Consider the following 26,643-nt stretch of genomic DNA (forward strand, 5'->3'; position numbering starts at 1 on the left):
TTAAGAAGCGAGTGAGCAAAACACACTAATTGAATCATAAGGTGGAAGTGGCAGTCTAAAAATTTAAAAAATGCCGCGACATGCCTACTCACCAATATTTCTTTGCATAACGACCCCGCCCAGTGGGTTTTTGGGTGATTTCTCCACCATTTCTAGGCCATCTCGAGCACGTAGATCGCTGCGGCTAACTATGGCTAAAAAGGCGACCTTGAGCAAAGTGTTTCAATTGAATGCAGCGAAATGATTAACTAAAAATTTATGAAGATACAGAAATTAATTTGATGTAATTTGCGTTGGCGTTGCCTGCTGCCATTGATTTTATCGCTCTCCAGCGGGCCAGGGGAATATCTTGCCTCCAACTGCTGGTGACACCAAAATGGCACCCAAATTGCGCCAACCGAGCCACACAAAGGCTTCAAAGTTGTGCTTTTTATGCGCTTTAGAGGCGACCTTAGTGTTTTTGCCTTTGCTGCTGATGTTGCTGGTGCTATGGCTTTTGCCCAGCGCAGCCGCATGTCTCATAACTTGCACGTTCGTGGCCTGAGTTTTTCGTCTTTGGTTGCATTGTATTGCGCTGTCATGCGCACATGAAAATCATCATCAGCCCCAGCTAGCCAAAGAAACGCCGAAGAAAAACCACTCGGAAAAAAGCGATAGTTTTTCACTGCAAGTTATCAAGTCAAAATGTATCACTTGCAGTTGGTAGAAAAATGTATTTGGGTATTTTAAAATAAATTTATTAAATTTTTCTTAATATCACTTAATTTAATATGTTTTATTAAAAGGGAAAAGCATGTTCTATAATTTAAAACAAAATTATTATATCTCATATAATAACCCTTCAAACGTCATGCAATTTTTTGCAGTGCATCGCAGGCAACTTCAGTAACTCTGTAAAAATCAGTAATGTAAAAATATGCTTTCATTACCAAACGTCTAGCTCAACGTATAACACATATGGCATGTATAATGTTTTCCTTTGGGCAACTCATCGTTGTCTCTGATTTTTTAAAGTTTTTCCTGTGCAGAGAATCTTTAAACTCTATACATTTTACACTTGTGCTTGCCTTTTACCCCACCCCTAGTAGATTAAATAAATTGAGCATCTATCAATCAATTTACGGAAGCTTACAAGCCATTTGGCAATATAATTCAAAATGTAATTAAAGGTTGAGACAAGTGCTGACAGCTGAATGAGAGTTGGAAACCGAAAAGGTCAAAATTATTGCCCTACCATAAAAGAGCTATAGAAGAATGGGCTTGCATTATCAAATAACTGGAACAAATTCAGCCCAATAATGGGTACTTGAAACCATTGAATCTGTAAACTTTTATAAAACCTTAACATTTTAGTGCACATTATTTTAATCATTTAGGCGCCATGAGGAACTGCGCTTTGCTAATGACACCCACCGGCGATTAAGACGAAAAAAACTATGAAATAACTAATTAAATACCACGCCCACTTGACCTTTTAAGGCGTTGCCTTTGTTCGTTATTTTTGTTGTTGCTGTTCGCTTAATTTATAGGCCCAAGTGTTGTGCCATAATTAAACATTTTTATAACACAATAAAGCGAGATTATCAGATAGCGGAAGCATTCTTCCATTTACTTTTCGCAATCACTGTGGTGGAAACTTTTTGTTGGTGGGGGGCGGCAACTCTGGAGGCCAAGCACATGTAAACAAAACTCATCAACAGCTGATAAGGCCAACTGCTTTTGTTTACAAACTAAAGATTAGCTAAAGGGTGGGTTTCGGAAAACACCTCTTGATAAGAGAGAGCTTTCCCATTTTTCCTCTCAGTTATCCGTGTTTTGAGCGCCTGCGCCTTGGCCAATTGTTTCAGATTTGGCTGCTGCGCTCTAGAAAGTCAGAATCCCATTGATTTTTATCCAGAATCCCGAAGTAGAGTTCTTAATCCGCACCCAACCTGACGGCTCCAGCTCAAGACGAAAAGTTCGGAAGGAAAATTCCTAAAATTCTGTTGAAAATTGAGCAAAGAATTGAAAAATAAATATTCAAAATCAAGATAAGCTTGATACAAGGTGAAGTGTGATGTTTTCAAGATGTTTGCCTGGATTTAAGGCTGAAATTTTTGTGTCTACAGTTTTTGGGGCGTGGGCCCAGCCAACCCGAAACTGCAAATTAGCCATGTCCCTGGAGTAAGTGAAAAAGTGGAAAAATCATGGAGTCTTCCAGCAAATCCTGGTTGCTGTGCAGCATTCTCCTGATCCTGGCCATTACTTTGGGTACGTACTTTGGGCTGCGAAGGGAAGGACTGGGAGACTGCCCCGCCCCTTTCGGGCTGGGGCGGTTATGTAATAAAGAAGTAAAAAAAAAACCCGAGAGGACCCTAACAACTTTGTTAACTTTGCTAACCGTTTCTTAGTCCCCGCAAAAAAAACAAAAAAGAAAAACTATCTCTCTATTTCTCTTCTCCTAGCTAGCTTACGATTTTACAGCAATGATTTGATTTTTTTCTTAAATTTACGCTTTGCGCTGGCAGCGCCGCCTTAACAAGTTCTCCAAGCTCTCATCGCCAACCACCAAGAACCAACTACCACCGGCCCTTCAGCTCCTGGCATCCAACGTTTTGTGTATATAGCTTAGCCACACTACCCCCCAAATGAACAACAACAACAACCGAACTGGGATATAGTAGCTTTATATCCAGTAGACCAGCAACAACAACAAGAACAACCGCCACACAAATATCAACTAGCGATTGCCCGATAAAAATGAGACTTGGAGAATCTGCCAAAGCGTCGCTGCTGCAGCGCTGCAAACGAAAAAAAAAAATACTGAAATTATAACCGAATCACAACTGCGCTAGTCATCAACTCTTTGTAAACTATATATATATATTCCGTAATCTCAAGTAGAACTCCTCATAGCACGAACCCGCACTCAGTCAAGTGCCGTCCCACAGACTAGATCTTCTGCCATAGCTATATCTTCTATCTCTATATAGATTCACTTAACCTTAGCTTAGCTCTAGCTATCTCTCTCTCGCTCTCGCTCTCGCTCTCTCTGTCTCTTTCGCTCCCGCTCTACGACTCTCTCGAATCCAATGCTCGACAACTGTAAACTTCTGTACCTGAACCAAACTATCAAAATATACTTCCAGTACACCTGCATACTCGTCTTACTCTATGAATATTTTACTTATATATACGATTCCCCAGCTATAATCGCTTTTGTAATTAAACCTTTCTCCAGAGTCCCCTCTGCATCTCTCTCGCTCGCTCTCTCTCTCTATTTGACTCTCTATCACTCTGTCTCTGTCCAACCCCCAAATAAAAAAAATCCCTGACTGTGTATCTACGAAAAGCGTGGTAGCCAAGGTCCTTGAGGGACCCGCAGGATGGGTGGTGGCATACTACATCCCGACCGACCACCGCAACCGAAATGAACAGCAACCGAAAAGAAACAGAAAATGCAAATCATACGAAAATGCAATGAACTGAACCAACAATGCATACATATATATATATATACGTGTATATAAAGATTTCTGTATCAACTGCCGAATCTTAATTCATACTCCTTCTCTTCTGAGCAGTCCAAGAAGTAACGAAAAGAAAAGCAAATAGAAATTGTAGTCGAAATTCGCATAGACAGAACCCCCCATTCAGGCTTAGAGTTATATATGATATATAAGAAAAAAAACACATTAGTACATTCACTCACCCGCATACAAACATACCGACACACACACCCAGAGTCATTCGCTTAGTATCATCATCATATGTACCCACCCCAAAAATCATATCGTTCACCTAGCGTAAAGTGCAACTCCAAAAAAACGAGTTTCGAAAGTCACGCACCCACACTGTAGCAGAAGTTTGTGCTCCATATATGAGACCGCACACACACACTCGAAAGACAAGGATAACCCGGTCACACACACATGCAGCGAAGAGTATGGGCCCCAGCATCCCTGAGCTTTTCACGCTCCCTTCCTTCCGCTCTCTCTTGCTCTCTCCCTCTCTCGAAGGACACCGCGTGGAGCTTTTCCGGATAAAGTTCGCTCAGCTGTCAAACGGAAAGGAAAACAACTGTAACCAGGGACTATGGCCATCTCAGTCCCTCGTAGAGTATAGAAGAAGAGAAACTCCCGTTAGGTTCCTAGAACGTCCCTGTTCGGGCGCCACTTAAAATGTTGCACTTTGTAAAGCACAATTTACCGAATAGCTAGCTCGATAGCCATGCTACCGTAGTACTTTTTTGAGCCAGGACTCTGCTCTAGGACTGTAAGAACCACGAGGCACTCGCATTAAACCATCCACCATGTGGGGGGTGGGGGTCCCAAGGACCTCTTCCCCTGCTCATAGTTCTTGTTTGATGGAAGTGCCTCCCATGCGGCGTATACTCAACGTAGGCCAGAACAACAGCAACAACATCAACAGTGCCACGTGCACACCACCACCACCACAACAGACACCCACCTGCACCACCCAAAAATAATAATACAGCCACAGATAAATAAACCACAATCGAGCGGTTCTCATGTGTCGTCCATTTTAGTTTTACTTTCCCAATCAAAATTCCAAAATGATGCTGAAGTTGAAGACGAAGAATCGGTTTATAATGTCTGAAAATGCCTCTGTCCTATCTGTCTATCTCTCTCAGTCTCTCTCTTTCACTCTTTCTCTCTCTCTCTCTGTCTCTCGCTCTGTCTCTGTCTAACTCTATCTGTCTATAAGCTAAATCATCCCAAGAGCCCATTCAAAATAAAATCTAAAAAAAAGAACAACAAGAAAAACTTAAACAAAGAATACAACAACTTTGCTCATCCGTTCGTTTCTTTGTTTCTCTGTATTTTCTTTCATTACTTTTGCCTTTGGAACCCCATGTGTTATTTGTGTGCCCACCATTATGTTCTGATTAAACCTATATCCCCCGATCCCAAATTCCCGAATGTTTGTGTACTCTCTTGCGTTCTTTTGCGTTCGCTTCCGTTTCCGTTTTCCGTTGTGTTTTTTAGTCAGTGCATCCGAAGATGAAGAGCGCTTGGTGCGTGACCTCTTTCGAGGCTACAATAAACTCATACGACCCGTACAGAATATGACACAAAAAGTTGGAGTAAGATTTGGTTTGGCGTTCGTACAGCTAATCAATGTCGTAAGTGTTCTCAAAATCAATTTGTCAAACAAAAAACCAAATGAATAATAACAATAAGATTATGCTAATAAAAGAAAAACAAAAATCATAACTAACATTCGTAGAGTGTAAATGTGTTTTCGAGTTCTGTTCCTAACAAATTCTTCAGTTTCGTTGCTGTCATAATCGTCCATCTGAAAAAAAGCATCATACAAACACACAAAAACACACACGCGCCCATTAACAGTCAGCAACACCCACACACAGACACACACACATGCATTAACTGCTCCCTCGGCCACGCCCCCTCCCGTTAGAAGAAGGGGGCGGGAGGAGGGGGGGTATCCAAAGTTTTCAGTTTCGGTTATGCTTTGTAAATAATTACGTACACGTTGTCTTGACTTTGTATGTTTGTAGTGAACTTGATGCTAGTAAATCAAATACAAAATACAAATACTAACCCTAAACAATTAAGTTTAAACAAGCAAAACAAACTAACCAACTAACTAACTAACTTACCAAAGTAAAGCCACATGCGAAATAATGTCTTAACTACCTTCCCACCCGCTCTCTCTCGATTTCTCGATTGTGTACGCCAAAAATTCGATTCGATTTTGATTCGTTTCGAATCTCAAATGCAAATCGTACCCGTACTCCGTACTTCGTACCGTTCTCTCACACCACCAACCAACCAACTAAACCACCAACCAAACCACCAACCAACCACCAAACCACCACCATCTGATCACAATCAAAAAACGAATTCCCGAAAAAAAAACCGAAAATCGAAAACCGATCAAGAATGAGAAAAATCAAATTATGAAATCAAACGTTTGGTTACGTTTGGTTTGGTACGACTACCAGCTGCAGTGGGATGAGGCCGACTACGGCGGCATCGGGGTTTTGCGTCTGCCCCCCGACAAGGTTTGGAAGCCGGACATAGTGCTCTTCAATAAGTGAGTAAATGGCCATATTCTAGCTAACCCATCAACTCCAAAACTCTGTACACTAATAAAGACAAAAAAAATATATATAGAAACCGTAGGCGAAAGTCGGAGCTTTCCTCGTAATATTCCATATGATACCATATAGTAATATCATACTTTTCCGCCGACAGTGCCGATGGCAACTACGAGGTGCGCTACAAGTCCAACGTGCTGATCTATCCAACGGGAGAGGTTCTCTGGGTTCCACCGGCCATTTACCAGAGCTCCTGCACCATCGATGTGACATACTTCCCCTTCGATCAGCAGACCTGCATCATGAAGTTCGGATCGTGGACCTTTAATGGTGATCAGGTGTCTCTGGCCCTGTACAACAACAAGAACTTTGTGGATCTATCGGATTACTGGAAATCGGGCACCTGGGACATCATAGAGGTGCCTGCCTATCTGAACGTCTACGAGGGCGACAGCAACCATCCCACGGAAACTGACATCACTTTCTACATCATCATCCGGCGGAAGACTCTCTTCTACACTGTGAATTTGATTCTGCCCACTGTGCTCATTTCGTTCCTCTGCGTTTTGGTATTTTACCTGCCAGCCGAGGCCGGCGAAAAGGTAAGATAACGCTCATCGATCGATGATCGAATCTCGTTTATAGAGGGTATAGTTTAACAAGGGTGGGGACTACACTTAAATATATCTTAAATATTCCTAACTGGCCTAGGGCTTGTCAAACCTTTAGTTTTTGATTTAATTAATGATCGAAGAATCTTCATTAATAACATTAATTAACAGAACTTCAACATCTGGTTTTTAATTTGACCAATTCCAAAACACAAGATTGATCAGATCCAATTCGTTACGCCACTGCGGTTAATATTTTGATGTATAGTAATAAAAATAATTTTAATTAGTGATGATGATGCTTGTTTTCTGGAATGTTATTTAAAGCTAAAGTGTTTTTTGTAATTTAATTTACTTGCTTCGAGTAAAGAAGTATGATTTCCAGCTTATACTAACCAGTAAGGCGACGTTTTTTCCCTCAGTGTGTGGATCGCGTATTGCTTGGGTGACGGGTGGGGTCAAGGCTTTAACCTGATCGGTTACTAACGATTTGTGTCCCCAGGTTACGCTCGGAATTAGCATTTTGCTGTCACTGGTTGTGTTCCTGCTGCTGGTGTCAAAGATTCTGCCGCCGACGTCGCTGGTGCTGCCGCTGATCGCCAAGTATCTGCTGTTCACCTTCATCATGAACACGGTGTCCATCCTGGTGACCGTGATCATCATTAACTGGAACTTCCGGGGGCCGCGCACCCACCGCATGCCCATGTACATCCGCTCCATCTTCCTGCACTACCTGCCCGCCTTCCTCTTCATGAAGCGCCCCCGGAAGACCCGTCTGCGCTGGATGATGGAGATGCCCGGCATGAGCATGCCCGCCCATCCCCATCCCTCCTACGGCTCGCCGGCCGAGCTGCCCAAGCATATCAGCGCCATCGGGGGCAAGCAGTCCAAGATGGAGGTCATGGAGCTGTCCGACCTGCACCACCCCAACTGCAAGATCAACCGCAAGGTCAACAGCGGCGGGGAGCTGGGCCTGGGCGACGGTTGTCGCCGGGAGAGCGAGTCCTCCGACTCCATCCTGCTCTCCCCGGAGGCCAGCAAGGCCACCGAGGCCGTGGAGTTCATCGCCGAGCACTTGCGGAACGAGGATCTCTATATTCAGGTGAGATGGGGATCTTGAAGAACTATAATATTAGAAAAGATAATTTCCTATTTAGAAACATAGTCAAATAATTTATTCAGAATAAATCTTTTAACTTATATTTAATCATATCATGGTAAGAAAATATAAAGAGCCACCGTGTTTAAGAATCATTAGAGGAAAAAATGATTTACTTCGAAATATTTAAAGTTAGGAACTGAAGGAGGTCCTTTTATAATGAATAAATACTATTTTCAGGGATAAATAACAACTCAAGTAACTTTGAAAAAATTGCAATTTAAACTAACATTTTTCTACTTACCTTATGATAATCCATCCAATCTTTAGACCCGCGAAGACTGGAAATACGTGGCCATGGTGATCGATCGCTTGCAGCTGTACATCTTCTTCATTGTGACCACGGCCGGAACGGTGGGCATTCTGATGGATGCCCCGCATATTTTCGAGTACGTGGATCAGGACCGGATCATCGAGATTTACAGGGGAAAGTAAGCTAGTGAGGACTTGGAGCAGCCGGGGGCTGATTGAAATGGTTAACAGCATTGCAAACGCAACAATAATAAGCAAACGAGATATTGACACAGAGGAGAACAATGAAAAATTGCCACAATTAATGCGGATTTTTAGATTTTAATAATTCAAGAACACTAAACGATACTTGCTTGAGCAGCATTAACACCTAAAATAACTAACTAATATTAACTCTTTTTGGTAAACACACGAATTGGAACACTGAAAAAACACACACTAAACAGTCGTCAAGTAAAACGAATAAGCAAATACATAATAATTCACCAGCAGCAACAAATGTTAAACAGATAAATCAAAACAACAACCTAGTGGAATTGTGAGTAAATTTATAATTTTTAAAACGAACTTAGCTAATATAGACATATAGAATGAAGTTTAGTTTAAGAGCAATAAATAAATTCCCAAAAACTTTGTTATGTTGTGCCAAAAACGTAATCATAAGTAATCGCAGTTTTACGCATGAGATTTAAGAATGGAAACACCCCGAATCAATTTGTAAATGCTTCTCAATCGATCGCAGCTAGCATAAAGATCGACTTAATCGGAGGCTCCGCGGAATCGTAGACCAAAGATGCCCGGAGCCAACATGAAACCAATAAAAATGCAAAGTTAATTAAAAAATCCGTCTATTAATTTTCATAGCCACATCGCGCATACGCCTCGTGTTACGCGCTTGGTCACTTGGCTTATTAACTAATTGATATGGGCATAATATTTTATTTTATTGGCCAACTGGAGAATGTCGATTGTTAAGCTTGCAAAGTCAATAAACATCAAAGTAGTAAACGGGAAGGGGCCAATTATGTAAGCACGATTCTAACAGATATTGGCCATATGTGTTTGGTTCGGTAAGTAACGTTTTTCGAAAGATATTCGCACATTAATTATCCGCCCACGTTGCTAGTTGGTGTGAATTCTGTCGGATCCCATCGGACCTAATTAGCCAAACACATAAACCCGGCCAGAAATTCCCCAATTTGGTTCCTGGTTGGAGGCACTCAAGACTAAAAAAAAACTAACTAGTACGCGCTGTTATTGACTTACAAACGTCGCCGATTACCAGATACAGATATAGATACAGTATCTCTGTCCTCACCTGTGGCTACATCCACATCAAAGGTTGCAGCATCACGACGATGACGACTGAGCCCGATTGAGCCAAAACTCATATTCGTATTCGTCTGGCTGACTCAAAACTTCGGCATCTAACTGAGACTGAAGCGTCGGAGACGACTTAGCCAACTTAGGGGCTGCTCTTGGCCAGGCCGGTATAAATGCGCCAAGGGAGAACATTTGGGCATCATTCGATTTCTGATTTTGCAACGAAGACGTCGCATCGGCATCGGCTGGGAAAAAAAGGCCCCCGTGGAAAAATAAAACTCGTGTGCGGTTCCGTCTGCGAAACCGGTAATAATTGGATTCGCTGAGTGGTTTTGTGTTTTAGGAAAACTCGGAAAAACCGCGTTTGCTTCGCATCTTAGCAGAAATGGTGAGTTCGCTGGCAGTCGGGAAAATGCCTCCGGTTTCATCTCAGTTATCTTCCAGCGCTGTTTCCTGCCTCTGGTGGCCCTGCTCTTGGCGGCGGGCGTCCACGCGGATGTCTCCCACCTGGACACGGATCTCCAGGAGGATGGCTATCACTACAAGCAGCCGTCGGTGCCTTTTCCGCCTCCGGGCTCTGGAAATGGCATTGAGGATTCGGGAATAGGGTCAGGACCTGCTCCTTCGGCCCCGTCTCCATCTTATGGTCCTCCCCAGACACAACCACCTCGTCCACCACCACCGCAGCCCACTCCCACGGCTCCTGGTCCTTCCTACGGACCTCCCCAGACGCAGCCACCTCGACCTCCACCACAGCCAACTCCCTCGGCTCCGGCTCCATCGCCATCCTATGGACCACCGCAGACGCAACCACCACGTCCTCCACCGCAGCCCACTCCTTCGGCTCCAGCTCCGTCTCCATCTTATGGACCCCCGCAGACACAGCCACCACGTCCTCCACCGCAGCCAACTCCCTCGGCACCTGCTCCATCCTACGGACCTCCAAAGCCTCAGCCACCATCGCCGCAGCCTGGACCGGAGTACTTGCCTCCAGAGCAGCCTAAGCCACGTCCCACTCCCTCGCGTCCTCAGCCGCCTCCACCACCACCACCACCGAGGCCACAGCCTACTCCAGGATACGGTCCTCCACCACCAGCGCCGCCACCAAGGCCTCAGCCCACTCCTGGCTATGGACCACCACCGCCACCTCCTCCGCCAAGGCCACAACCCACGCCAGGATACGGACCACCACCACCACCACCTCCGCCAAGGCCACAACCGTCCCCAGGATACGGACCACCACCACCTGGACCTTCTCCTCCAGCTCCACCACGCCCACAGCCACCCAGTCCTCCAGCACCACGCCCACAGCCAGGAGCTGAGTACCTGCCGCCTCCTGGCGACAATGAGGTGACCCCGGCTCAACCGCAGCCAACTGCTCCAGTGCCGGAATACGGACCACCACCGTCGCCGCCTGCTCCACCGGCAGGACCCACCTATCAGCCACGCCCACCGGCACCACCAGCACCGCCAGCACCTACTTACCAGCCACGCCCACCGGCACCTGCACCACCAGCACCTGCCCCAGGACCCACCTATCAGCCACGTCCACCGAGTCCTCCGGCACCACCTGCACCAACCTACCAGCCACGCCCTCCAGCACCACCTGCACCCGCTCCAGGACCCACCTATCAACCACGACCTCCGGCACCACCTGCACCTGCTCCAGGACCTACCTACCAGCCACGCCCACCAGCACCACCTGCTCAACCCACCCAGGAGTACGGACCACCGCCCACCAGTGGTGGCGATGAGGCGGGTTCCCTGGGACCCGATGGCTACAACTACAACAAGCCTGCCAGACCATTTACCTTCTAGAAAAGTACTCAAAACCACTGTCCTGTGAGCCACCATTGGACCCCCTGAAAACCCCAACCACTCAAATATTTTTCCAAATAAAAACAAATCTCAAAAAAGCCAAAGTCAAAGCTGGATATGTCAATCACTCGGGGGATTCGCTGGTGGGTCAATGTCCCAGCTTCCAAAACGACCTTCTGGGGCGTCACTTTTGACAGGCATTACATGGGAAAAATTAACATCATCTTTGATAAAGCAGTTAACAAATCTACAGATCCAAAAAAATGTATATTTTATTTTTAAAGAATTAAAAGATTTGACAAGTGGTTCTATAGGTTTATAAAAATATTTTTTAAGCCATCTATCTTTTTTCATATTTACTTTAAAATTCCCAATTTTGTCGCAGTGCAGGCAGATGGCCTAGCCGAAATACCAGTGGTTCAAGTGCAGTCCCCAGACACCACCCAGTGGTGCATTGTTGGTGGACCGGTGGTGGTCAGTTGGTAGGTCAAATCAATCAACCTGGGGGCGCCATAAATCAGAGGCGGAAATTCCGAGATTCTCAAGCATCCGTGAAACGTTCTCAGGCCGGCTTTGTTTGCAATAACTATAAACCCATAACGACCATATATATATATATATAGACAGATAGATATATACCTAATATCGATGAGAGCCCATAATGATTGCAACTGGCATAGTCACAGACATTGCATCCATACATGGGACACTCAAGGTGCCGGCGGAGCCAAAATAAATATGAGCGAGTCGATCGATGATCGGCAATTGGCGACGACTCAATTCCCACCGGCTGTCGTCAGTGGCCAGGTTCATCAGTCATTTAGTCAATCTACCAGTTGGCTTAGTCAATAAATTGAGTTAGCCGTGGCAACTTCATTAGGTTGCCCAAAAATAAAGATAAACAAGAGGGGGAAAAAAGCTGAACACCGAAAACTGCAACTGCAACTGCGGGTTGTGCAACGATTTTCGAATAGGGTTTTTTTTTTGTCTGTGAGAGGGGTTTGCAGGCGGGTACTTTGCCACTAATTACATAAGCCACATACACCAAAACGGCCTTCAATTTCGCTGGACACGGGGGCGCCCTAAGCCTCACTCACAGCTCGATCTGAGCCATTTGATTAACGTCTTAACGAGCGGCTTGGGTGTGATTTATGTTGTCAGGCATCGGATCTGCAGCTGCACTTAGACTTAGCTTTTTGCGTGATTTATGATTACGGCACGGCACTTGAAAAGATTGGGCATGACAAGAGATTCGCCACGCATTGTTTGCCCCGCTTCGATAATTATGCGATGTAAATTACAGCTCTACAAATGGGAGTACTAGGCCCCAAAAAGAATCAGCAGCTGACCTTAGATCATTTCTGTGTCATGACGATTCGAATTCTGACTCTGATTCTAATTCCATCCGATTCCATCCGGGTGTAAATTTCCCAAACAAGCTATTTATATTCTGCTGCCTCCATCAGGCCAACACGCAAATGTAAATGCGAGTAGTATATAAATATTAAATCATTCTAAATACAAAAACAATATTATTTTTACCCAAAGGCAAAATTCTTAACAGCCGGCTTCTTCATCGCTCATCTGAAATTTCCAATTAATTCCTCAAAAATAATTCCGACAGGGGCTAATCGAAAATATTAATGAACATATTATAATTATGACTTAATGGACATACAATAAAGTCATCAGCTGATTTATGCCCGTGCCAAAGCAGTAAAGCCGAAGAAAAAATCACCACCTGTTCCCGAGCTGCCAAAAAATATTGCGCATACGCAACGTGGTCCGCCTTTTGCGATGCGTTGCGTTACGTTAGCCCCCCTTTGTAAATCAATCACAGGCGAAATTGCCCTTGGCACAGTTTCCGTTTATTTTTTCTATTCTTCGAGCGATTTCATCTTTTTGCTGTCTTGGCTCATAGCTGTTCAATTGTAAAACGGCAACGCACTCGAACGTTTTCAAACATTGCGTACGATGATTTGTGTAGACGGCGCCGGCCAAGAAATATGAATCAACCCGTCAGCGGTGCTCGAGTGGTTCAGTGGCTCAGTGAAAAAAACCAGCTTCGAAAACCACTCACGCATGAAGCTTTGAGTGCTCAGTTCGCTTGAAGATATACTACTATTCAGCACAAAGTTGGGCTTTATAATTTTCTACAAAACTTACTTAGGTCGAGCTTATATTTATAAAAATTGTATAGCCTACTTTTTATGAATTTAAGGTGTTTACCTTAGCTTAGTTAAAGCTTAGTTTAATCATAGACCTCCCAAGACATTGCGGAGCTTTTTCACGCTTTTTATTGATGATTATAGAGATAAGCTTTATTATAGTCATTTTGTCAGCCAATTAAAACCATAAACGCCTGTTAATTAAATATTAAAAATAGCTTAACGACAGTTTTGTTTGGAGGACTTTGTTAAGGCTGCTTAATTATTATTAATTATCAGTTAGCCGTAACCATAAATATGTCTATAGATGTATTTGGGCCATGAACAAATGACATTTCTTTTTTTATGTAAGTACTGTTGTTTAATTTTTCAATTATATTAAAGGTTTGGATTAAAATAATGCTATTATGATTAATCCAAAAAAAATAGTTTACCCTCTGATTTAATTAAATCTGCTCAAATGATCATTGCAACGTCTACGATTCAAATAAAAATAGCATTCCAACCCCGTTTCTGTTTTTAAATAAATATTTATAGTTATTCAGAAGTCAGATTTTTGCCTCAAGAATTAATTTACCTGACTAACTATTATAAATATGTACAGCGTGATCTGTATTTAAGCCTTTCGGGCTATATTAAAAATTTGCAACACATAACTACACATAAATCGATATTAACCCCAAACCTCGATTACCTCAATGTCTTTGCTGTTTTTAAACGTATTTGCTATTTTTGCGATCGATTCATTTAAATATCGGCAATCAGCATACACCTCAATTCGAATCTGATGTCTCAATTTATTGCTAAGCACGAAAAATTCCGCGTAATCCATTTGTTACTACAACTTCCTCGTCCAATTGACCGATATTACCCCGACTGCCATCCTCTGTTTGAAAACCCCTGACCCACGCCTTCAATCGCGTGCTTGTATCGCATTAACAGTAAATTAATCAATTGCTAATAGATGTTTAACAACTGTTAACCTTCCCGACGAGCATTCAAGTGGTTGCGAATTAATCACGAATCCCACAGACAGCGGCGATTTATGATTGACCGCTGCGATTCTTGAGCGTGAACAAAATCGTTTAGCAGTCGAAAATTGGCAATTATTCGCTTGGCCGTTCCAGACGCAGTCAGTCAGTCATTCGGCTCGTGGCCAAAAAAATACTATGTTAAAAATAGAAACAGATTGCCTTAGCCTTTGTTAAGGATGATTGGCTGTGTAAACTCGACTCAAAAGAGATTTCCAACGATCGCTGTGGGCGCCAGTGATTAGCATAAAACCAAGGCATCGGCAACACATTGTGCCCGCTCTATTAAATATTAATTATAAAACGAACAAAATGCCAACATTAATCAAAAGATGCAGAAAAGAGCGATCGATGCGGTCTAGATCGATCAGAAATCAGAAAATTCATTCATTCGGATGGCGAGTCTTAAGACCCAGAGGGCGGCTTTGTCACGCAAATTTTAAGTTAATGCGGCTTCTGACTGACTGTTTTTTAAAAAGACTCTTGGCGACTTTGCCAGCGTGAAGCAATTAACGGCGAAAATATATAGTAGTCTGGGCCATCGAGTCATGTGGGTCGTTGTTTTGAGCACTGACAGCACTTGTCAAACCGATCCATAATGGACGTCAAAACAGCAGCATCGGTGGCCACAATGGATCTCCAAAAGCTGGCTAAGAAATGCAAATGCAGAGTCAACAAAGAAATAAACGAATCCGATTGAAAAGGCAACTCGACGCATAGCAGTTAATCCAATGTTTACAATCTCTTTACAAATTTCGACCTTGGCCTTACACACACACAAAGCGCAGCAAACGGCATCCGAATCGAAACAATGTCATAGCAGTTAGTCAAACCATCAGATACACAAGACCCATGCAAATTTCGGGTATTGTATCTGGCAGATGGCCAGATGATCCGTTGACTCACTGCAGATGGATCCCAGAATCTTACAGAAACCTGGCAGACAGAGTGGCGGGCCACGAAGAACCTTCATCATCATTTGCCGCATGGGGATAAGATAATCATCGTGATAGACAGTCGCCGAAAAAAAAGAACCGCACAAAAACAGGTTCCTCTAATGGCCATTAAGCATCGTCCGACCATAATAATCAGCATTTGCATTTGTGCAAATTGGTTAGAATGGCATATACTTATAGTTATAAACATTTAAATCGACCGCCTCTCTTTGGGTTTTTTTTGCCGAGCTAGAACAGGTTGCTCCACTTCGTGTCAGGGTGGGTTTGTCACCGAACTAGATCAGCATGAATGAAATCAATCTGATTGATCGCTTTGAAGTTCGAACTATCCCATTAGCCATATAAGCTTAATGCCGGTTTTATAGAGGCAATTATGCAGAATTCAAGTTCACTGCCAGTCGATTACAACGCATTTGCAGAGTATTCTTGGGTATGACGATAGGGGAAGTGTTTCCGTCTCCTTTTATGTCCACTTTATACTCTTTTTCCTTATCTGGATTGCTATTATAACGCTCTGCTAATGAATCGTTGAATCTGACCTCAATTCTTAAGTTATATCCAACCAGTTCCAAATGCAGGCCACATTCTAAACTTATTTGCATAAATTTGGCCATATTTGTTTAAATTATAAAGTCAACATAGTTTTACGTATTATTATAAGCGGGAACTTTTTAAACTAAAATTGTTATTTAATTTCTTTATTTTAGTTTTATACTTACCATTTCTAAAGAAAATTAATTTTTTAATTGACAAATAGCAAATATGCTGCCGTTCGCGGTGATACATGTTTTGATAAATAGATTTTTATTCCAGTATCATACATAAACTTATTTAACATGCACGCAGTTGGGATCATCTCCTTTAATGAAGGGCGGACATATTATTCGGATAGTAACCTCCTTTACTCGGGCGGGAGGTTCGGCTTTCACAGTTTTGGGCGGTAAGTGCCCACGACTAAAATCAAATGACAGGGACATATAGACAAACAAAAAGAGGATTTTTGTGCAGGGAAGTAGCAACGCAGTCATTGCATAGGTTCTTTTGTGTACTTCAAATTGAAGTCTGGGTAAAAACGCCAACGCTATACAATATCGCACTGCAAACTGAGTTTCTGAAGTCTTCGTATCCCCCTATATATGACATACTGCATCTTTCCCAAAAGAACAATTATTTTCAAGTCTTACTTCAGGGACGAGAAGAGAGAGAATGCATAATTAGAAAGTTTACAGGTCCTATTTTATAGGGTTTTAGGAAATGACAGCCATTAAGTGGTTCGTGACAAGTTTTAATATTAACTTTTGTTCCATAAGAAATGATCTTGCGAATTTTAAGCAATGACTATATGATATAGTTTTTCGTTCCGCGAGTGTGAACTATTCGATTGAGTTATACGATTTGTGTGTACAAGTAGACATGACTCTTTCATAAGCTTCGCATCGATTTGTATAGCTCATAATTATGTTCAAAGTCAAAGTTCAAAGTGCCAGCTCACATGTCTTCGCTGGCGGCACGAGCCGGCCAAAAAGGTGCCAAAAGTGGCTAAATCGCTGGGGCTGACAGCCACCGTCGTCTCGACTTTTGCTGATGCTTTTTGCCCCGCGGCGGCATCGATTTCATTGTTTGCTGTTGTTGAGAAACAAATTATAGGGGGATATAATAAAAAACTAATTATTAAGTTAAACAATGATTAGACGCAACTCTTTGTGTCTATTCTCATTCTGAAGTCGCCTTTCGATTCTCGTGACCATTTGGCTTTTATTTAATGTCGATTCTGGCTAATTTCAATAACTAATTTATGCTTCCCATTAAATTCTAACGTTCTTCTTCGGCAGCTTTCACTGTGCGCGTGTCCCACACCGCCGGTTTGTCTACGACGGGGAACGGGATCGATTGGAACCAGAGTTATCAACGGGGAATCAGCTTGGACCGGGTAAACATCAAACAAGTCGAGGCACTTGCCAAACAACTTGTTGCTATTCCAGAGAGTTCTCCGCTTTTGGACACAAACTAACTGTAGGTCAAGTGACTGATCGACTATAATTGCTGAAAACATTTGTTTCAGTCAAATGCAGAGGCGGAAACGAGACTAAACATTAGCATTTGTGGGCTATTTTAAGACAATTTATCGAGGCGGTTATAAATCTTTCAAGTATCCCAAAAGTGTTGCAATAAATATTTCTGAACCTAGATCATTATCACTACCGCATGCAGAGGGTAACTCAACTTTGTGGATCACTGTGCTCATCACTTTGGTATATTTTTTTCGACAAGAGCATGCCGAAGTTTTCAATTGTCTCTTCAAGATGATATATTTGCCATGCCTCGTTTCTTGTTTGGTATAGTTTTTTGCGTAAAATATTGAATATAAATAATGCCCCTCGTCGGCGTCGCGGTGAATGTGCGGAAGCTTCTGCAAATAAAAAATTTTATTTTATTTACGAAGCATTGTCTCTAGAATCGTGATAAAAAATACGGGAAAGCTAGAATAGCTTGAGAATCTCCGTTTCGACAAGGTCAATTAAAAATGATATTACAGCTGAGCAACAACCAATCTCTTTGGGGCTCCGAATAGCTCTAAAAATGTATTTTTACTAAGAAAGATGTCAAGAAACGAAACGGACCGCTAAAAATGTTTTATTTTCTGTTTATTCACACGCGCTTATTCAAATGCTAAACCAAACTGCCGATCAGATAACGAGGCGTGTCTTACCCTAAACAAAATGTCTTGGTAACAAATGCGGCTGTGATAAAAAAATTCAAAAAACTTCGGGTGGGCATCTTTTGTGGTCCTTATCAGGTGGTTCAAATCGCATGTCTGTAAACACCCGACTAGAAATCATCTGCCTACGAAATCTGTATTTATTTGAGCTTTTAACCCCGGCTGGACAACAGGTCGCATGCGTAATATGTATTAAAGCTTAGAGCAAAACAAAACGTGTGTCGAGAGGCACGTGAAATCGACTGGATTCTGGCTATCGACAGGCACATAAATTTAAAGAATCTTCGTTTACCGGCATTTAGCCACGACTCCTATGGCGGCTCATGGCTTTTGATTCACTTGGTGCGATATCTGGTTCCTGTATGCAAATTGGGCAAAAGTAGTCGCCTTGGCTCCGTCCACACAAGACACGATGATGGAAAGATCACAAACATATTTAACAGGGGATTTTAAGAAATATATATTGTCATTAACATAAATAAGAGTTCGTTAATATAAATGTTAGCACAGGCACAGACAGCTGCACTATATCAAAATCGATTGTTTGCCGCATAAATCTGCCACGCCCTTGATTTGATCGCTGATTTACGAATCGATGGACTTATAACCGTAGGTAGAACGATGCTTTTCAGAGGCAAATGACACATTTTGCAAGTCAAATCGCTGACTCAATAGACAATGTCCGCAAATGGCATAAGCACCCAATAATGACTGTTTTTCGGCAGATCGAATTTATGAATGTGAAACCTAAGATGCCATCGGACCAAAATCATTATTAATTACATTTTAAATTTCCTAATAACCGTAAAAACACACAAAAAATTGTTTTTCGTTGCTTATTATTTTGGGTAGATTATGAAAAATGCTGCATATGCGTTGTATGCTTCATCTTTGGCCGTTGACAAATATGTCATCAATCAATGCAAGTGAAAGGAAGCCAAAATGATGTCACATGTGATCGGGTCAGAACCATTTTAAAGTGGACTTATAAGTAGTTAGTTATAAAATTATAATTATGGTAACATCTTTACAATGCCCATTTGGTATCTGAGTCGAAAATACCTTAACCATTTCCTGTGTTTGTGCCACTTTAACTTTTCGGGACGGCCTTGATATCGAACAAATCATTTTTATTGGCACTGCATCTTTGGCTCAAGTGGCTTCATTCACTTGACGGTGGCAGGTGAATGTATTTCCCCACACACACGCACGAGGAACGGAAATGATGTATGCCCAAAAGCCGTTAAATTTGCTTATTGTTGCCACTGAGGTCAAGTGAAGATACAAACAATCAAGCCAGCAGACAATCCAATGAATGAAGGAGAGGGCTACCAGGTCGGCGGGCAGATGGGCAAACAAACTACAAACTGACATGATAAAATCAAGTTTGGCCTATAAAAAAAACATAATCATTTGATCAAGCTTGGGTTATCATTTTTGATGACTAATCTTCCACCTGGATAAGTTTTGGGGAATAACTAAGCAAACTGGAATAAAGCCACTTTGGTATGAAAATATTATTCCAACAAAATATTATGCAAATCATTTCATGCGGCAGACAAATCGAAAGACTTAGGCAGCAAACTTTAATTGAGGCACGCGCTACGTAGAGGCATTGGCGTTAAGATCAGAACATACACTAATAAAAAAATGTTTAATAAAAAAACAAGTTACATTTTAAGTTTAATGCCTTGGTTAAGCTACGATTGAAAATCCGACCAAAAAATTTTAGATCTTGGTGTGATTTTGCAAATAAAAGTAGGAATGAAGAATGTCATGTCTCGTTGAGTTCGTAGTTTAATTTTCAATCCATTGCAATTTAAGCCTAAACATTTTTTAATTTTGACAATTTTTGCCAAAAAAAAGTGATGAAAAATTGCTAAAATTTATCAAAAAATAAATGTTCTTTAAAGTGGTTGTTCTTTAGAATAAGTTGCTAGCTACTCAAAACAGTCGGTCTTTTATCTGTACGCCTTGATTTGACGAAACTACGGTTAAAAACCGATACAAAAATTTTAATTCGAACATTTGGTAAGAACATTTTATTTTGATAGTTTATTGCAAAGTAAATGGTGTTTTGTTAGTTCTTGCACATGCATTTTTGGATGAAGTAAATAATATAAAAAATTAATTTGATTAAACAAAAGACTTAGGCAACGAACTTGAAATTTCAAAAAATAAAATATTCCGAAAATTATAGTAATTTGACTTAGTGTGTTCTTAAATACAACAGACTGAAATACCTTATCATGATTTTGGAGACTTATGATAAGTGCTTTTTTAACAGTGTAGATTTCTGCTGTTTTAGTGCCATGTGACTTGCTTGTGCGTCATGGCTCGTGACGACACCCGAGTGATTGGCCAAAGGGTCCCGGCAGCTCCTCAAAACCCATCGGCATTTCCAACAGCCTCTTCTAGTCGCCGATTCTACTCAATTCGATTCGTTTCATTTAATTTAAATTTCGATTTGGATTGTTTTTGTTGGTGCTGAACTGTGCCGCTTCTGCTGCTAATATTTTGTTTGTGCCTTATTTATAACGCGGTGTGCGGTTTGTGTCTCATCGGGTTTTGGATTTTGGCGGTCGCCTTCGCTCTGCTTAGACTCTCTTAGACCCACGTACCGAACTGAACCGAACCGGACGGACCGAACCGGCGATATAGTATAAATTTCATACCCACTGACCAGCTCATCATCATTTGTGCTTTGAACTTCTTAAGTGTAAATTGCTCGATCGCCTTTGCTCGAGAAAATTTCGTTAAACCCAAAAACCAAAACAACCAAAAATGGTATGTGATCCTGCGAACAAGGATAATGATTCCTAGTGATCTGCTTTAGCTTTAAGCAGGATATAAACTGAAAATGAAATCAAAGTGAATTGTGAACTGGAATTATTTAAATCAGAAACCAAAAATAACTTTTACTCTATAAGTGCTTACCAACCCAAACTCAAACTCAAGTGTTCTAAACGACTTCATCAACGCGCTCTCCCGTTTCGAGTGCTCCTCGGGACTTGTTTCACTTCACACCCGTGCCGGAGCCACTCACATAATTATGGTCCAGAAGGCTCTAAAAATAGCCAACCCACTCATTGGCTATTTTTTAATATACTTGAAATACTTTCAAGTTCATTCTAGTGCTATTGACGATTTTTACTTTATTTGGACTTATCAAAATGGGATTTTACCCTGAGTAAATAGAAAAGACAGGTTTCTAGTTCATTTTAGTTTATTTAATTGATTTCAATAATGTTTATGGAATTATAGGTACAATCTCAGTATCTCTGTTTTTTTTTGCACATTATGTTTAAAGTTAGTATAGATTATGTTTTATGAACATTTGTTTTAATTATTATCATAGTAGTTTAGTGGCATTTAAGTTGCTTAAGCACTGTAAATAAATCTGATTATAAATCTCATATAATCTTAGAGGTACTTAAAAGAATTTACGAGTTTAAAGGCAGGACAAGGATTTAGTTAGTAAAGCAAATAATCTTAAACTATATTTTCTCTTCTCCCCTAGAAATTCTTTATTCTGCTGGCCTTGGCCCTTGTGGGCTTTGCTGCAGGAGCCCAGCTGCCCGACTCCGCCACCCAGGGACCCAATCCCCAGGACATTGCCACTCCGGAGCCGGAGTACATTGACATTGATGAGCCCGCACCGGCGGCTGCTGCTCCTGCCCCTCGTCCTGTGGCCGCTGCTCCCCGCCCCGTCTTCGCCGCCCCCGCTCCCCTGGCTCGTCCTGTGGCTCGTCCCGTTGCCCAGTCCTTCATCCAGCAGCCCGTTCAGCAGCAGATCGTCCAGAGGGCTCAGTACCTGGCCCCAGTGGCTCAGCAGCAGGTGGTGGTGCCACAGCCGCAACAGCTGGTGGGACACACCTTCAGCAGCAGGGCCGGCTACCAGTACCGCCGTCCAGTCTATGTAAGACGCTTCTACCGCCTGCGCCGCTACTAAGAGGATGCAGCTAGCTCTTAACTATATTTAACACATGCTCGACATCCTAGTAATTCCTCCTATTTTGTCGTTTCTCTTCCTTCTCCCACTCCTCACCTGCCCGCCAAACCACTCTCTGCGCACCAATCTTCAACTCAAAAACCAATCAAAATCAAATCCAAAACCGAATCAAGCATTAACAAATACCCAAATCAAAACGCACACATTATCACGCACTGATTCCCTCTATCGAACTATCAAACTATCCAACTATCGAACTATTTAAACTATCCTATAACTAGAACGAACCCATCAAAGAAACGACCAACAAGAACAAGACAAGATCAAAAGCATAAAGAGCGAAGTACAAAGAGACAAATGATGTTCTAAAGACAAAGATCGAAAAACGAAGTATTCAGTTATTGTTGAATTGCCAAGTAAAGTACGAATAAATAAACGTAAATTATTTGTAAAAATGATAAACAAATTTTCGGTTTTCGACAATTTCATTCATCAGCCAAGGCCAATCAAACTGGTCAGGTCGGCAAAAAGGGGGAAGAGTATCAGGTTTTAATTATATTATTCACAGCTCATCAAGGCACTATAAAGTGTGTCGAAAATGTACACAGATTCGTTCTCGATTTGATGATGAGTGCCCCCCATCGTCGTGGGTTTCTCATTAATCATGGAATGCTGCCATGAGGAAAATGTATCCACAATTTTTGCCATCTGATATGGACATTTGCATACGGAAGCTGCGTATCTGCGTACTTGGGGCAGACTTATTACTTATTACCGCATTGCTGGCAAAAATAATTTCTGTCTTGCGTGGTGTCGGCACTCATTGAGACACCACTCGGGATTAAGTGGTGCGGCCTCTTGGGCCAATTAGGTAGAATTATTTATGCAGCTTCTTGCACAACTCTTGACGGCTCGTGAACCGAAACTAGCCACAGCGAAAACAAATAGAAATACATAAATCTACTGGATTACTTTCAAAATACATTAAATTTAACCGGTTTAAGCAGAAGCTAAACCTGCTAAGTTGTCCCCAAAATACAGGTAACAACTGGCCACATAGACAGAATCAGAAGTGTAAACAATCCGTCTTAAAAGCCATAGTTTGTCCGGGTGGTCGGTGATCGACGATCGGTCAGACAATGTGCTATTGATTGATGGATTGATTGTCAATTTGATTGCCTTGCCGCAGCTTCTATTCAGGGGCATTAACAGTCGCTTTTGTCAGTGAACTATGACAAACTGGGTCTAGATCTATCCATTCCACTTTACTCCAATCCAATCCACTCCTTTGTGTGCCAGCGATGACAGGCGGGGAATTCATCATTGGAGGTGCTTCCGTCTTGGCTGGGATTTCCATTGGTTTCCCAGGTCAATCGATATTGATTGCTACTGGGTTATTGATTACATGGTGTTACACACCTTGAAAAGGCTTTCCATTTATGCATTGCAACTGCTATTACAATCGATGGGAAAAGCAATGTCCGGGTTTAATTCAGATAAAGGAACTTTACTTACTCATGCTTGTTTTTCTCGATTGTAAAATTATTTTGAAAGATCTTACTAAAATAGTCGCAGCATCTATCCTTTGAAAGGTCCTCCATTTGTATTAGACATCATAAGAAATTGTTGTTTTAAAGGATTTCTTTTAAAGTAGTATTAGTGATCAAAACTGTTATACTTCTTAGTTGTATTGCATAAATTGCGGAGGCTTCACGAATCTCATCGATTTTTCATATTTAGCCAAAAGGTAGGCTGCATAAATACACATGTTAGACAACTAATAAGAGATGGTTAACCATTTTTATATTGGTAAGAGAAGAGAAGACTATATTCTTCAACAGATACGCAGATGTTCTTCTTGTAAAACGACTTAATCAAATAAATATTTAAATATTATAAATTAAAAAAAACGAGTTATCATCGAAAAGATTGTCAGTTACAAGAGATCAAGGTATTCATATATTGTATTTCAAGTGTTAAACATAAATAAAGTTTATTGATGATTGTTTGATCTGGTTTTCGTGTAGGTAAAGTTTAATAACCGCCTGAACTTGAATTTGTTAAATCTTACTTTACAAATTTTACTTGTGTTTATATAAAGTAATCGATTTCAGTTTAGGATGTTACTCACCAACTGCATTATATTAATCATACGCACTGTGTGCACACGGGAGCCCAAAATATTAATAAAGTTATGATCTATGTCTACTTCTAGAACGATACGATATAATCACACAGCCAATTAGCATTTCGACTTTAATGCATCAGCAAACTGATCGTGCCAAAAAATAAGGAAACATATAGTTGGTTCCATTAGTGGCGTATAAGAAACAGGCTAGACCGCCTGTTCGACTGGGGTCATCAGTTTTGCTTTCTAAAATCAATGATGTGATACATAATTTATGGGCCGTGTTTATTTAAACGGCGCTACTAAGAGCAACAACCGTTGATAAAAACTCTTAAGTAAATCATTGTTTGGCGTTCAACCGAAGATAAACGTAATAATCTAATTAATTTGCATTTGCTGACAGAAAGAAGAACGGGTTCCCAGCCATTAGATCATGGAGTTGATTTGCATAAAGCAATTCATTTTGTCAACAAACACTCTGCGAGTGTTCTTCTCCGTTGATGGAAGCCCCAAAAATATCTGCAACTTCCTGTTCGCATTAATTTCACTTTCACAGCATCGTGGGCGGACTGAACGAAACTACGGGGGTCTCGGAGGTGTATCTTCACACCTTCTAAACAATGCCAGCGATTGTCTTTAAGCAATTAAGGTGGTATTATAAATTATAAGAGAGCCATTTATTGAGGCTCAGCCACAATTCGGCCCATAAAATTAGAGCTTATGACCGTGTTATGGCTTCTAAGTTCAATTACTCAAAGCTGGGTTTGTTTGGTATGTCAATAAATCAAGCCGGAATTGGCCATAGAGCATTACTCAGTATAGTTCCCAAAATAACCACAACTGGATTGTCCATGAATGAAACTGTTCTGCTGTTCGCTTAGAGATACGTATTTTTAGCACTCCAGGGGCAATTATGCTGTCTATCGTGGCACTTGAAATGAGTTCGTGGTCTTGGTCTTGGCATCTCTTTGGGATAGGATTTTCCCACCCTCAAATTCAAGATCAGAACGGGATATAAAATAACACACATTTGAATTCACGTGGGCATATATTTAGGATAGAGATTTCCCCTTTCAAGCTCAAGATCAGAACAGGATACAATATAAGACTCATGGGAATTTAGTTTTCGCAATGCTAAGCTTTATTTCGTTTTTAGTGCAGGCTGAGCTGGGTAAACAATAAATAACTATAGGTAAATACACGTGACATTCGAGGACAACAATTAATAAATGGCTGAGGATGGGTGATATTTAGAAAAGGAACGGCTCGGCTGGGGGATCGTAGTGGTATCCATCATCCTTTGGCTCCACGATCTCCTGGGGCGGCAGATAGGTGCTGACGGGTTCCTCCAGGGGAGCGGCGTACGATGGGATGGGGATCTTGAAGGTGGGCACTACGACAGGTGCCACATAGCGGGGCTCCTCCACCACGGGTGCAGGAGGCAGATATGCGGGCTTGGGTGGGTTGACCTTGACCACAGGTGGTGGAGGAGGCAGATAGGCGGGCTTCGGTGGGTTGACCTTGACCACTGGTGGAGGAGGTGGCAAATAGGCAGACTTAGGTGGGTTGACCTTCACAACGGGTGGTGGGGGTGGCAGATAAGCGGGCTTGGGTGGGTTGACCTTGACCACTGGTGGTGGAGGAGGCAGATACGCGGGCTTCGGTGGGTTGACCTTCACCACTGGTGGTGGAGGAGGCAGATAGGCGGGCTTGGGAGGGTTGACCTTCACAACTGGTGGTGGAGGAGGCAGGTAAGCTGGCTGCGGGGTCCTGACAATCGGAACCACTGGCTTCACCGTCGCAGGAGGCAGATAAACTGGAGGTGGCAGGGTCACCGGAGCCACACGAACTGTCACAGGTTCTGGGGGCAGATAAGCCGGAGCCGGAGTGGGCAGGTCGAAGGGAATGCTCGGTGGGTCATAGTTGTAGCCAGGATGATCGTGGTGATCATGGTGATCATGACCGAACAAATGTGAGACATCGGCGGCTACCAGAGCCAAGCTGCAAACAGCCAGGATAAGGACTTTCTGGAATATAAAATTAATCCATATTAGAATCCCGAGTGAATATCCCTGAGGAGCAGAGCAGATCACATACCATTTTTCTGGTGGAACGTTCTTGCTGCGACGACGGCCTCTACCAAAGTGATACAGTTTCCGGCAAGTGCTTCTTTATTTATACAGTTAGAGAAACTGAACCCGAAACAGTGGTCGCCATAAAGCGATCTCGTCGCGTTGTTATTATGTCTAACCAACGCCGACGCCGCGAGAGACGATCTGACTGCGATCTGACTATATCTATATGGCCGGGCTGGGCTGTCAGCCAAGAGGCGTTTAGGGGTCTCGCCCCTTTGACAGCCGGTATTGGGAATTGCCATTCAATTTTTATTAAATCTCTTAATTCGAAGTCATCTCGTTGCGTTGGCTTTTGTTTTTTGGCCCGGACAGAGAGCTCTTTATGGC

At 42.2% G+C, this 26,643-nt stretch overlaps 4 protein-coding genes across 7 annotated transcripts in view; 3 read left to right on the forward strand and 1 right to left on the reverse strand.

The window, feature by feature from the left end:
• The first annotated feature begins 1,886 nt into the window (after window positions 1–1,886).
• LOC108020196 (nicotinic acetylcholine receptor beta1) overlaps window positions 1,887–26,643 on the forward strand; it is a 54,084-nt gene continuing 29,327 nt past the window's right edge. Inside the window, exons 1-7 of one of the 4 annotated variants that reach the window (XM_036814838.3) lie at window positions 1,887–2,046; window positions 2,109–2,250; window positions 4,989–5,125; window positions 5,906–6,060; window positions 6,222–6,666; window positions 7,178–7,777; window positions 8,105–8,367. In XM_036814838.3, the coding sequence (XP_036670733.2) occupies window positions 2,187–2,250; window positions 4,989–5,125; window positions 5,906–6,060; window positions 6,222–6,666; window positions 7,178–7,777; window positions 8,105–8,269 (1,566 nt within the window). In that variant the 5' untranslated portion in view covers window positions 1,887–2,046; window positions 2,109–2,186 and the 3' untranslated portion in view covers window positions 8,270–8,367. Of the gene's footprint in view, window positions 2,047–2,108; window positions 2,251–4,219; window positions 5,126–5,905; window positions 6,061–6,221; window positions 6,667–7,177; window positions 7,778–8,104; window positions 8,368–26,643 lie in introns of those variants that run through there. The other 3 variants (XM_065864784.2, XM_036814837.3, XM_065864785.2) reach the window with 3 other exon arrangements.
• LOC108020204 (basic proline-rich protein) lies at window positions 9,606–11,331 on the forward strand. The gene is made up of 2 exons (XM_036814840.3): window positions 9,606–9,797; window positions 9,854–11,331. Exons 1-2 carry the CDS (start codon window positions 9,795–9,797, stop codon window positions 11,225–11,227), a joined length of 1,377 nt encoding a protein of 458 aa, XP_036670735.3. The 5' UTR covers window positions 9,606–9,794; the 3' UTR covers window positions 11,228–11,331.
• Window positions 20,733–22,519, forward strand: LOC108020195 (translation initiation factor IF-2). Its single transcript, XM_036815671.3, has 3 exons — window positions 20,733–20,888; window positions 21,622–22,020; window positions 22,335–22,519. The coding sequence occupies exons 1-3, from the start codon at window positions 20,886–20,888 to the stop codon at window positions 22,386–22,388; spliced, it is 456 nt and encodes a 151-aa protein (XP_036671566.3). The 5' UTR covers window positions 20,733–20,885; the 3' UTR covers window positions 22,389–22,519.
• On the reverse strand, window positions 25,300–26,438 carry LOC108006637 (uncharacterized). The gene is made up of 2 exons (XM_036815739.3): window positions 26,279–26,438; window positions 25,300–26,208 (listed from the first exon to the last, which is right to left on the reverse strand). The coding sequence occupies exons 1-2, from the start codon at window positions 26,279–26,281 to the stop codon at window positions 25,432–25,434; spliced, it is 780 nt and encodes a 259-aa protein (XP_036671634.3). The 5' UTR covers window positions 26,282–26,438; the 3' UTR covers window positions 25,300–25,431.

Source organism: Drosophila suzukii, chromosome 3 (assembly GCF_043229965.1).
Source record: "Drosophila suzukii chromosome 3, CBGP_Dsuzu_IsoJpt1.0, whole genome shotgun sequence".
In the NCBI taxonomy this organism is placed as follows: domain Eukaryota; kingdom Metazoa; phylum Arthropoda; class Insecta; order Diptera; family Drosophilidae; genus Drosophila; species Drosophila suzukii.

Coding starts and splice junctions, on each gene's coding strand:
- LOC108020195 (XM_036815671.3), top strand. Junction 22,021..22,334: donor AGTACCGCCGTCCAGTCTAT/GTAAGACGCTTC, acceptor TCCTATAACTAG/AACGAACCCATCAAAGAAAC.